Source organism: Belonocnema kinseyi, chromosome 6, assembly GCF_010883055.1.
Source record: "Belonocnema kinseyi isolate 2016_QV_RU_SX_M_011 chromosome 6, B_treatae_v1, whole genome shotgun sequence".
Classification (NCBI taxonomy): Eukaryota; Metazoa; Arthropoda; class Insecta; order Hymenoptera; family Cynipidae; genus Belonocnema; species Belonocnema kinseyi.
Genome location: NC_046662.1, coordinates 11,049,902 through 11,062,560, shown reverse-complemented (window position 1 = coordinate 11,062,560; position 12,659 = coordinate 11,049,902). Strand labels below are relative to the sequence as shown.

General features: G+C 21.8%; 1 protein-coding gene across 2 annotated transcripts in view; it reads right to left on the bottom strand.

Annotated features, from left to right (window-relative positions):
- The window catches only part of LOC117174557 (partner of Y14 and mago), an 18,083-nt gene extending 5,827 nt beyond the window's left edge, over positions 1-12,256 (bottom strand). Inside the window, exon 1 of one of the 2 annotated variants that reach the window (XM_033363762.1) lies at positions 12,102-12,256. In XM_033363762.1, coding sequence (XP_033219653.1) covers positions 12,102-12,132 — 31 coding nt within the window. In that variant the 5' untranslated portion in view covers positions 12,133-12,256. The remainder of the gene's footprint in view (positions 1-12,101) is intronic. The other variant, XM_033363763.1, reaches the window with a different exon arrangement.
- Positions 12,257-12,659: the final 403 nt, after the last annotated feature.

Here is a 12,659-nt window from a genome sequence, read left to right as displayed (position 1 = left end):
ATTTCCCAAAGTTTCAGCTCGATATTTTATTTGCAAAAAAAGTTCTTAGGTTCAAAAAAATATTCAGTGAACTGAAAAACTGTGGTCGGTAATATAGGTATTCAGCTATGTCACATGCCCTTAAGAGTTGGAAAACTTAGGGGTTGAAAATTTCTGCTTTCCCTGCCAGCTTTGAACACCGAAAAAAATAATCTTCAAGGAAAAAATTAATTCCCGACCTACAAATATGAATTCTCAACGACATGGTCCAGTTTTCAAACAAAAAAACTTTCAATCAGAAATAAAAACCAGTTGAATTCAACCAAAAAAATTTGGTTTCAACAAAGGACATGAATCTTCAGTTAAGAAAATTATTCTTTAAAAAAACAATAAATTTTCAACAAAATAGTTGAATTTTCAACAAAAAAATAAAATTTCCGACCAAAAAAATTAATTTTTAAGAAAGTATCTCAACTTTCAATAAAGAAGTTAAATTTTTAACGAAAAAAGATTAATAAGCATCCAAAAATATATTAATTAATATTTCAACAGCAACAAAAATTATACTTTTAAATTAAAAAAAAAAACAGTTGAATCTTAACCAAAAACCTCAATTAGCAACTAAGAAGATTAATTTTCTACCAAAACAGACGAATTTTCAACAAAATAGTGAAATTTTCAACCAAAGAAGATTTTTTTAAGAAAAAGCAAAAATTTTCAACAGAAGATGTGAGTTTTGAAGCTAAAAGGTTGAATTTTTTCAGAACTATTGGCTTTGAAAACTGAAAAGATTATTTTTTAACAAATAGTTAAACTTTGAAGTAAAAGAAAAGAAATTCCAAACAAAATAGTTGAATTTTTAAGCTAATAGTTCACTTTTTAGACCAAGCAAACGAATATTTCAGAAGACAATTGAATTATGAACGCAAGCTTAATTTTGAACCAAGCAAAATGTATTTTAAATAAAGAAATATGACTTCTTTTACCGAAGAGATGAATTTTCAATCAAACAGTACGAATTTTCTATCCAAAAATGAGTAATTTTTAACAAAACTGTTGAATTTTGATTTAAAAAATATTAACATTTAACAAAATAATTTCATTTTCAATCAAATAGTATAATTTTTAATCAATAGAGATGAATTATGAACCAAAAATATAATAATAGACTATTCAACGATGAACCAAAGACATATTTTCATCCAATAGGAAAAATCTGCAGCTGATATACTTAAATTTCAATTTAAAAAAATTAATTTCTAACAGATAAAAAAGTGATTTTCAAAGGAAGAATAATGAATAAAATAATGAATCTTCAACTGCAATAGTTAATTTTTTCAGTTAAAAAATTAACTTTCAGCATAAAAAAATTATTTTCAACAAAAAAATATGTATTTTCTAATAAAAAAGAAATGAATTTTAAACAAAGAACGGACTGATTGAATCTCGAGTCAAAAATTGTTCCATTACAACAAACAAACAAAAAATATTCAACGAAATAATTAAATTTTGAACCAAACTAAAATCAGCTAAAATAATGAATCCTAATATTAAAAAAATAATTCAACTTTCAAGTAAGTAGTTCATTTTTCAACCAAAAAATATTATTTTTCTGCCAAACAAGAAGAAAATGAAAAAAAAATAGAATAGTTAAATTTTCAATTTAAAAAAAAAATCAAATCAATTTTCAAAAACTAAAATATGTAATGTTTAACCAAAGAGATAAATTATCAACTAAAATTATGAATTTTCAACAAGAATAGTTAATTTTTCAGTTGAAGAAATGCATGTTTAACATTAAAAACCGATTTTTAACCGGAGACATTTTCATCTAATAGGAAAAATCTGCAAGTGGTATAGTTAAATTTCAATTTAAAAAAATTAGTTTCAAACAAAAAAACCCTGATTTTCAACTGAAGAGATGAAGATTCAAATAAAATTAGAAATCTTCAACTGCAATAGTTAATTTTTCAGTTAAAAAATTAATTTCCATCGTGAAAAAAATTGTCATAAAAAAAGATGCATTTCCTGCCAAAAAAGAATAATTTTTAAGGAAATACATGAATTCTTAACAAGAAATGGAATAGTTGAATTTGCAATTAAAAATTTGAAATGTCAGCAAAAATAATTTTTAACAAAAAAGTTGAGTTCCCAACCGAATAGATGAATTTTCAAGTAAAATATTTATTTTTTATTCAATTAAAAAAAATGAATTCTCAACAAAAAATTTAATAGTTCACTGAAAAGGTAATTTTAAACTAAACAGTTGCAGTTTTAACCATAAAAAAATTGGAATTTAAAACCAAGATGATTAATTTTCTAACAACAAATACGAATTTTCAAATGAAAAATATCAATTTTCATGGAAAAATAATGAAATTACATTATTATCTGAAAAACTTTATTTTAAGCTGTAAAAACGCATTTTTAACGAAACAGTCAAATTTTCAAACCAAGAAGTATAATTTTCTACTAAAAAATACGAAATTTCAACCAAAAAACAAAAAAAGAAATTCAACGAAAAATTCGAGAATTAGATTTTGATTTGAAAAATTAGTTTTAACCTGAGTAAAAACGAATTTTTCAAAAAATAATTAAATTTACAATCATATAGATCAAATTTCAAAAAACCAAATTTAAGGAAGCAGTTCCACTTTTACACAAGCAATTGAATTTTCAACAAAGTAGTTGAACTTTTAACCAAACAGATGAATTTTCAACTGGATTAGTTAAATATTTGGTTAAAAAATACATTTTTAACTAAAAAAGATGAATTTTATTTAACAAAAAAGAAGTATTTTCGAAAAAACATATGAATTTTAAACAAGAAATGGCATCGTTGAATTGCCAGTTAAAATATTAAATTTATACAAAAAAAAATAAATTAACGAAGCAGTTAAATTTTGAACTAATATCATCTAATAGGAAAAATCTCTGATTTTCAACCAAACAGACGAAGTTTCAAATAAAATTATGATTCAACTGAAATAGTTAATTTTTCAGTTAAAAAAATTAATTTCCGGGAAAAAGAAACTAATTTTCAACTAAAAAAGAATAAGTTTACTAGAAAAAAAAATCTTCGGAAAAAACATGAATTTTGAATAAAAAATGGTATCATTAAACTTCTAATTTAAATTTTAAGTTTCTGAACAAAAAAGGAATTTCTAACTAACTAGTTAAATTTTGAACCAAACAAATACATTTTCAACTAAGATGATGAATCTTCAATTGGAAAAAATAAGTAGTGAATAACGCGGTTCAAATTTCAATCACGTAGTTGATTTTTTGAACAAAATACATCAATTTTTAACTAAAACAATGAATCTTAAAGCAAAAAGTTTAATTTAAAAAAAGTAGTTAAAATTGCAACCAAATACTTGAATTTTCAAGCAAAACTATTTATTCTCAAAAAACAATGCAATTGTTAATTTTGCTAGCAAAAATATTTTTATTTTAAATGAAAAACTATTGAATTTTTAAAATAAAAGATCCATTTTCAAACAAACAAATAAAAATTTTATACCAAACAAGTAAAATACTCAAGAAAAAATGGAATAGTTAAATTTTCAACCAATGAGATGAATTTTCCACTAAAATGTTGAGTGTGCAATAAAGAAGATGCTTTGTCAACGAAAAACGTAGTCGTTGATTTTTAAACCAAAAAAAGGCCAACATTTTAATAAAATATATGGATCCTCAAACAAGCAGGTTAATTTTAGATCAAATTTCTTTTATTTTTAACAAACAAAAACAAACATATTCTACCGAAAGAGTTGAATTTTCAATGAGAAAATAAGAACTTTTAACTGAAAAGTTAATTTTCAACTAATCAATTCAAATTTTGAAGAAAAAGAGGAACTTTAACCAAAAACAAAATAAATTTTTTTACCAAAAAAGAAGAACTTTCAATAAAACACCTGAATTTCAAACCAAAGAGAATATATGTTAATAACAAAAACGTTTTAAGATAGCGGTAAAAACAAGTACATGGTGGCCGTTTTAATCGATGAAATAAATTCTCGGGTTTTTCCCCGTTCGAAAACATTTTTCACGGTCAGTGAAATAAAAAAAATGTTAAACTAAAGCTTAACAAATTTCCGCTTCAGTTAATAAAAACTGAACTGCAAATGAAAGCACTGAAAGTGGAACTGTTAAATTCTGAACTTCTAAAATTTAAAAGTTTTTAATTAAAAAATTTTGTATTCAAATGCTCAATCATTTACACGTATAAAATTGAAGGTACTCACATTTTTCAATACAAAAAAATATAAATCCACGCTATCATTTTCAATGCTCTAAATTCAAAAATCAATCAATAGACTTTAAAATTGTGAAAATTATATAATTTTAAGCAATTTTAAGCTAGAAACATCAAACATTGAAAAATTGAAAAAAAATGTTAACTGAACACTTCTTAAATTAGAAATTCAATTATTTTCTTTTTAAATAGTTAAAACATTGTTTGATAGTTTCCAAATTTTATTTCAAAATCTTGAGGAATCTAGAAGTTGTTTGAAATTTGTTTTAAATCTAAAATTATTTTATAATTTTTTTGAGAACTTCTAAATATCTGTCAAAATTAATTGAATTTTTTTCTACAATTTTCAGAAAATCCTGCAAATTTTAGAAAACTTCTTTACAATTTGGATGTATAAATAACAATTGAACATTTATTATTTGTAGGTGAAATTTGAATAATTTTAAGAGATATGAAGAAATTTTGAAAAGATTCAAACTTAATGCAAAATTTGAAATGATAGCCTAATATAAAACAGAATGTAGATTTTCGAAGATTTTAAACAAAAAAATTAGATTCTTTTCAAGAATTGTGAAAGACTTCCAAAGAATAAAAACATTTTCTTAAGATTCCTAGGAAAAATAAAAATAACTTTTTATTTTGAAAAATTATTTTAAGAGAATATTTAAAAAAATTTTCAAAGATTTAAACAAAATTTTCAAAAAAAATTCTAGAAGATTTTAAGAAAACTTTCTGAAATTTGTATGATAATTTTTAATCTTTTTAAACTCCTAAATATCTCTTAAAATTACTCAAATTTTTTCTACAAAAAATTTAATAGTTCACTGAAAAGGTAATTTTAAACTAAACAGTTGCAGTTTTAACCGTAAAAAAGGGAATTTAAAACCAAGCTGATTAATTTTCTACCAACAAATACGAATTTTCAATTGAAAAATATCAATTTTCATACAAAAATAGTAAAATTACATTTTGATTAGAAAAACTTTATTGTAAGCTGTGAAAATGCATTTTTAACAAAACAATCAAAAGTTCAAACCAAAAAGTATAATTTGCTACTAAAAAATACGAAATTTCAACTAAAAAACAAAACAAAAATTCAACGAAAAATTCGAAAATTAGATTTTGATTTAAAAAATTAGTTTTAACATGAGTAAAAACGAATTTTTCAAAAAATAGTTAAATTTACAACCATATAGATCAAATTTCAACAAACCAAATTGACTTTTTATTATGAAAAACTATTTTAAGAAAATATTTAAAAAGTTTTTCAAAGATTTAAACAAAATTTTTAAAAATGATTCTAGATGATTTTAAGAAAACTTTCTGAAATTTGCATGGTAATTTTTAATCTTTTTAAAACGCCTAAATATTTCTTAAAATTTATCAATTTTTTTCTACAAATATTCATTTGTAAATTATACATTAAAATTTAAAAATTTCACTTAGAAATTAAACATTTTTCGAAATTTGAACGATTCCAGGTTTTCTATGTCAAGCAATTCAGTTACAGATCCTTTACTTTTAAATATTTGGTTTCAATTTACTTGTCTTCAATAAAAATTCAAATATTGCTAAATATTCAATAATTTTTTTTTTTTTTATTAAAAATTTCAACTAAAATTGAATATTTTCGACTGAAACAATATTTTTAATTTAATAACATCCTTTAATTAAGAATATAATATTATGAAGTTATTTTTAAGTTGAAAATAGTTTATAAACTTTGAGTCACGCTTTCACATTTGTTTACTGACTAAGACTTTCAAATTTTTTAACAAATAGATTCAACTTTCAATCAATTAGTTCAAACGTCAACAGAAAAATCTGAATTTTCTTCAAAAGAGTTGAATTTAGAACAAAAAAAATTAATTTAAAATCAAGAACAGTTAAAATAAACCAAAAAGACGAATTGCCAACGAAATAAATAGTTGAATTTTCAACGCCAAAATATGAATTTTAAACGGAAAAAGGCAAATGTACAACAAAAGTGTTGAATTTTCAAATAGAAAAGTTTCCGGCCAAGAAAGAAAAAAAATGTTGCGCCAAATTCGCAAATTTTCAAGCCAAAAGACGAATTTTTTACAGAAACAGTAGAATTTACAACGAAAAAATATTTTAAATTTAAATAAAGAGCAGTCGAATTCAAGCAAAGAAAGATGTTAATTTTAAATTTTAAAAAAAGTTGAATTCAACCTGAAAAAGACGGATTTCCAAGAAAAAATATGAAACTTCTACTAAAAGAGGTGAATTTTAAACAAAATAGATGCTTTTTTAACAAAAAAAGATTACATTTCTATCAAGAAATGATTTTTTTTTCTACCAAAGCAAGCATTGTTAATCAAAGAATAAAATTTGCAACTAAAAATATCATTGTGAGGAAAAAGCAACTGTGAAAAAAGAAACAGAAACTTTATTTTAAAAATGCCCTCATTTTTCTCTAATTAATTTATAAACGGAATAAACAAATTTCAAATAAAAATGTTAAAAAGTCTTTTCCAAGATTTTTACTCAAGAGTTAATTTTTTAATAAAAAAAGTAAATTTGTCAAATAAGCAGATTAATTTTAAACCAAACAGTTACATTTTCAATAAAAAAAAATAGTAAACTTTTGACTAGGAAAATTAATTTTCTGTCCAAAAAACAAATTTCCAACTAAAAAAAGATAAATTTTTAATCAAAAATAGGCTAATTACATTTGGGGTTAGAAAAATTAATTTTAAGTAAAAAAAAAAGGATTTTCAAGAAAATTGTCAAATTTTCAAACAAAAAAGATCAATTTTCAACAAAAAGAACAACTATAAGTAAGTAATTCAAATTTTACCGAATTCGTTGAATTTTCAAATAAAAAAAGATTAATTTTCAACAAAATTGTTCAAATTTCAACCAAAGAGATAAACTGCAACCAAAATGATGAATCTTCATACAAGAAAAACTGATTTTCCACCGAAGTGACGGAGTTTAAACTAAAGTGATGAATATTTAACTGTATTAGTTAATTTTTTAGTTAAGAAATTAATGTCCAGCATAAGAAAATAACTCATTTTCAACCAAAAATATGAATTTTCACCTGAAAAAGATAAATTTTCAACTGAAAGAGAAGAATTAAATAAAAAAAAACATGAAATAAATAAATTTTGCGTTAAAAATATTAATTTTCAACCAAAAATTATATAATTTTCAATCAAAGAGATCAATTATCAACTAAAATGATAAATCTTAAATAAGAATAATTAAACTTTCAGTTAAAAAAAATTTATTTTCTACATAAAAAAATTTATTTTTAACAAAAGAGACATTTTCGTCTGATAGAAAAAATCTGCAACTGGTATAGTTAAATTTCTAGTTAAAAAAATTAATTTCAAACAAAAAAAAATAATTTTAAACTAAAGAGACGAAGTTTCAAATAAAATTATGAACCTTCAACTGAAATAGTTAATTTTTCAGTTAAAATATTAATTTCAACCAAAAAGATGCATTTTCTACTAAAAAAGGAGAATAAAAAAAATTACACCAATTCTAAAAAAAATGGGAATTAGTGAATCTCGAGTTAAAAAATTTAAGTTTCAACAAATAAAAAAGAATATTTAACGAAATAATTAAATTTGGAACCAAGCAGATACATTTTCAGCCAAAATTATGAATCTTCAATTATAAAAAAAGAATTCAACTTTCAACTAAGTAGTTCATTTTTTATCCAAAAAAATTTTTTTCTGTCAACTAAAAAGAATGTTGAAAACAAAAAAATGAAATAGTTAAATATTCAACTAAAAAAAAATCAATTTTCAGAAAAAAAATATATTATTTTTAACTAAAGACATAAACAATCAATTAAAATTATGAATCCTCAACAAGAATAGTTAAATTTCAAGTTACAAAAATTAATTTCAAACAAAAAAAAACTGATTTTCAGTTAAAACACTAATTTGCAACATAAGAAAAATGATTTTCTACCAAAAGGATGTATTTTATACTAAGAAATAAAAAATTTCAACAAAATAAACATGAATTTCAAACAAAAAATAGAATAGTTGAATCTGGAGTTGACATTTTTTAAGTTTCAACAAATAAAACAAATTATTTATCAAAATAATATATAATATAAATAAAATAATATATAATATAAAAATATATAATATTTAACCGAATAGATAATTTTTTAACAAAAATGATTAATCTTCAACTGTAATAGATGAATTTTAAGTTTGAAAATCAATTTTCAGCATAAATAATTTTTAACAAGAAAATAAATTTTCTGCTAAAGGAGATTTTCTGATTAAAACTGATTTTCAGTTAAAATACTAATTTGCAACATAAGAAAAATGATTTTCTACCAAAAGGATGTATTTTATACTAAGAAATAAAAAATTTCAACAAAATAAACATGAATTTCAAACAAAAAATAGAATAGTTGATCCTCGAGTTAAAAATTATTAAGTTTCTACAAAACAAAAGAATTTGTAACAAATCAGTTAAATATTGAACCAAATAAATACATTTTCAGCCAAATTTAGAAATCGTAAAAAAACTATTCAACTTTCAACTAAGTAGTTCTATTTTTAAAAAACAATGAAATAAGTTTTCTCGTAAGCAAGAAGAATTTTCAAAAAATAGAATAGTTACATTTTCAATTAAAAAAAATTCAACAACCAAAAATAGAGAATTTTTAACCAAAGAGATAAATTATCAACTAAAATGATAAATGTTCAACAAGAATAGTTAAATTTTCAGTTATGAAATTAATTTTCAACATAAAAAAATTGATTTTTAACCAAAGGCATATATAGATACAATAGGAAAAATCTGCAACTGGTATAGTTAAATTTCTAGTTAAAAAAATTAATTTCAAACAAAAAAAAATAATTTTAAACTAAAGAGACGAAGTTTCAAATAAAATTATGAATTTCCAACTGAAATTGTTAATGTTTCAGTAAAAAAAAATTAATTTCCAGCATAAAAAAAATTTTCAACGAAAAAGATGAATTTATTATTAAAAAAGAATCATTTAAATACAAAAAATTAATTAATTTTGAACAAAGAATGGGATAGTTGAATGCCGAGTTAAACATTTGAAGTTTAAAAACAAAAAGAATATTTATCGAAATAAATAAATTTTCAACCAAACAGATACATTATCAGCCAAAATGAGGAATCTTCAACAAGAACAGTTAAATTTTCAGTTAGAAAAATTAATTTTTAATATTAAAAAACTGATTTTTAACCAAAGAGACATTTTCATCAAATAGGAAAAATCTTTAACTGGTATAGTTAAATTTCAAATTAAAAAAATTATTTTCAAACAAAAAAACCTTGATTTTCAACTGAAGAGATGAAGATTCAAATAAAATTATGGATCTTCAACTGCAATTGTTAATTTTTCAGTTAAAAAATTAATTTTCAACTAAAAAAAGATGTATTTTCTACTAAAAAAAAAAATAATTTTCAAAAAATACATGAATTTTAAACAAAGAATGGACTGGTTGAATCTCGAGTTAAGAATTTTTTAATTAAAAAAAGAAGATATTCAACGAAATAATTAAATTTTGAACCAAGCTAAAAAAAGCTAAAATAATGAATATTCAATAATAAAAAAATTATTCAAATTTTAAGTAAGTAGTTCAATTTTTAATAACAAATATTAATTTTCTGCCAAACAAGGAGAAGTTTCAACAAAAAACGGAATAGTCAAATTTGCAATTTGAAAAATATCAATTTTCAACGACAAAAATATATCATATTTAACCCAAAAGATAAATTATCAACTAAAATGATAAATCTTCAACTGGAATAGTTATATTTTTCATTTAAAAAATTAATTTCCAGGATAGAAAATTTTTTAACTAAAAAGATGCATTTTCTAACAAAAAAAGAATAATTTTCAAACAAAAAAGAAAAAAAAAACATGAATTTTAAACAAAGAATGGGATAGTTGAATTTGGAGCTGAAAATTATTAATTAAAAAAAAAAGAATGTTTATCGAAATAAATAAATTTTCGATCAAGCAGATACATTTTCAGCAAAAATGATGAATCTTTAAAACTTCAACTTTAAAATCTTCAACTGGTACGGTTAAATGTCAAGTTAAAAAAATTATTTAAAAAAAAAACTTATTTTCAACTAAAGAGACGGAGTTTCAAAGACAATTATGAATCTTAAATTGTAATAGTTAATTTTTCAGTTAAAAAATTAATTTTTAGCATAAAAAAATTATTTTCAACCAAAAAAAGATATATTTTCTACTGAAAAGAAAAAAGAATTTTCAAAAAAATACATGATTTTTGAACTAGGAATGGACTGGTTGAATCTTGAGTTGAAAAGTTTTAAATTTTAACAACAAAAATATTCAACGAAATAATTAAATTTTGAACCAAGGTAACATAAGCTAAAATGACAAATCTTCAATAATAAAAAAATAAGTCAACTTACAATTAAGTATTTCATTTTTCAAAAACAACAAAATATTATTTTTTTGGCCAAACAAGAAGATTTTTAAAAAATTGAATGGATAAATTTTTAATAAAAAAAATCAATTTTCAACAACAAAAATATATAATTTTTAACCAAAGAGAGATTTTCAACTAAGATGAAAAATCTTCAACTTGTATAATTAAATTTCAAGTTGAAAAAAATTAATTTCAAACCAAAAAAAATTGACTTTCAACCGAAGAGACGAAGTTTCAAAATAAAATTATGAAGATTCAACTGTAATAGTTATTTCCTCAGATAAAAAATTAATTTTCAGCATAAAAAAAAATTCAATCAAAAAGATGCATTTTCTACTAAAAAAGAATTTTCGAGAAAAATGGAGTAGTTAAATTTTCAATAAAAAAAATTTTCTGTTAAAGAAATTAATTTGCAACATAAAAAAAAAGATTTTTAACCAATGATACATTTTCATTTAATAGGAAAAATCTGCAAACGTTATAGTTGAATTTCAAATTAAAAAAATTAATTTTAAACAAAAAATAAACTGATTTTCAACCAAAGAGACGAGATTTCAAATAAAATTAGGAAGCTTCAACTCAAATAGTTAATTGTTCAGTAAAAAAACTTAATTTCCAGCATAAAAAAAAATTTTCAACGAAAAATATGAATTTATTACTAAAAAAGAATAATTTTAAAAAAATTTAACTTATTAATTAAATTTTGAACCAAGCAGATATATTTTCAGCAAAAATGATAAATCTTCGAAAACTAAAAAAAAAATGAAATTTCAACTAAATAGTTCAATTTTTAACCAAAAAATATTAATTTTCTGCCAAACAAGAATTTTAAAAAATAGAATTTTTAACTAAAATGATGAACTCTCATAAAAAAAGAGTATCTTTTTAACAAAATTTGAAATATTCAGCGAAATAATAAAATTTTCAAGGAAAAATATAAACGTTAGAAGGAAGCTACAGCAAAGAAAAGGAAAAGAAATATAAATAAAAGGTAAATAAATTATTCTTGACAATTAATTAAACAACCTCTTACAGAAATTAACCTTTTCAAGATTTTTTTTTTAAATCCAAGACTTTTCCTAGCCAAAAGAATTATTTTCCTACGGAAAATAACAGCTGAATTCTTAATAAATAAAATTTTATATCTTTTCCGAAATTTCCCTCGGAAAAAAAGATAAAAAAATTAAAATCTTGGGGGGTAATGAAGACAATTTTGAATGAAAACCGATAATAATATAAAATATGACAGCAGCGGAAGATAAAAGGAGAACAGTGGGTTCTAAAATTGGGTTAATCGAGTTACTTTAATCGAATTATTTCGCGGAAGACTTTTAATATTATTAGTCCGAAAAGGTTGTTTACTTTTTTGAGGTTATGAACAGAAAATTGTATACAGATACCATAATTTTTAAAAATTTAGGTACCTTGGTCATCCTTTATGTACCCCGATGCCATTGCAATTCAATTATCCTGATTTTGAGTATTATTTAACTGATAGTATAAAAAATATTTGGTATTATCGGCCTTCCATTCTGTACACTCTAAGATCACAACTTTTATGTGGATAGTCGGTAAGGTAGAGATTTAAGTTTTCATTAAAGAGATCCATCACTTTTACGTAGAATTATAATCGAATTCTGCATATTTAAATCAAGAAACGGAAAATTTAATACTAAATTTTTCAGATATAAAAGTCGAAAATCGATGACGGTAAATATACCTAAATACATATTCAAGGTGGATGGCATCTTGGATGCAACCGGTCGTAGAGCAGATTGAGGAAGAAAGTCCTTATTCAGGGGCAGATTTATTTTCTTATTTTTCACGAAAAATAATTTTTAATAAAAATAAACATTTTGAATGATTTTTAATTTGCCTTAAGTTTTTAAGTACTTGAATTTGATCTAAATTAGAATCTGAGATCTTATAGCTTTTCAAAATTTAAAAAGATTTTTCAATATTTCAGAAGTGTCGAAAAAGAA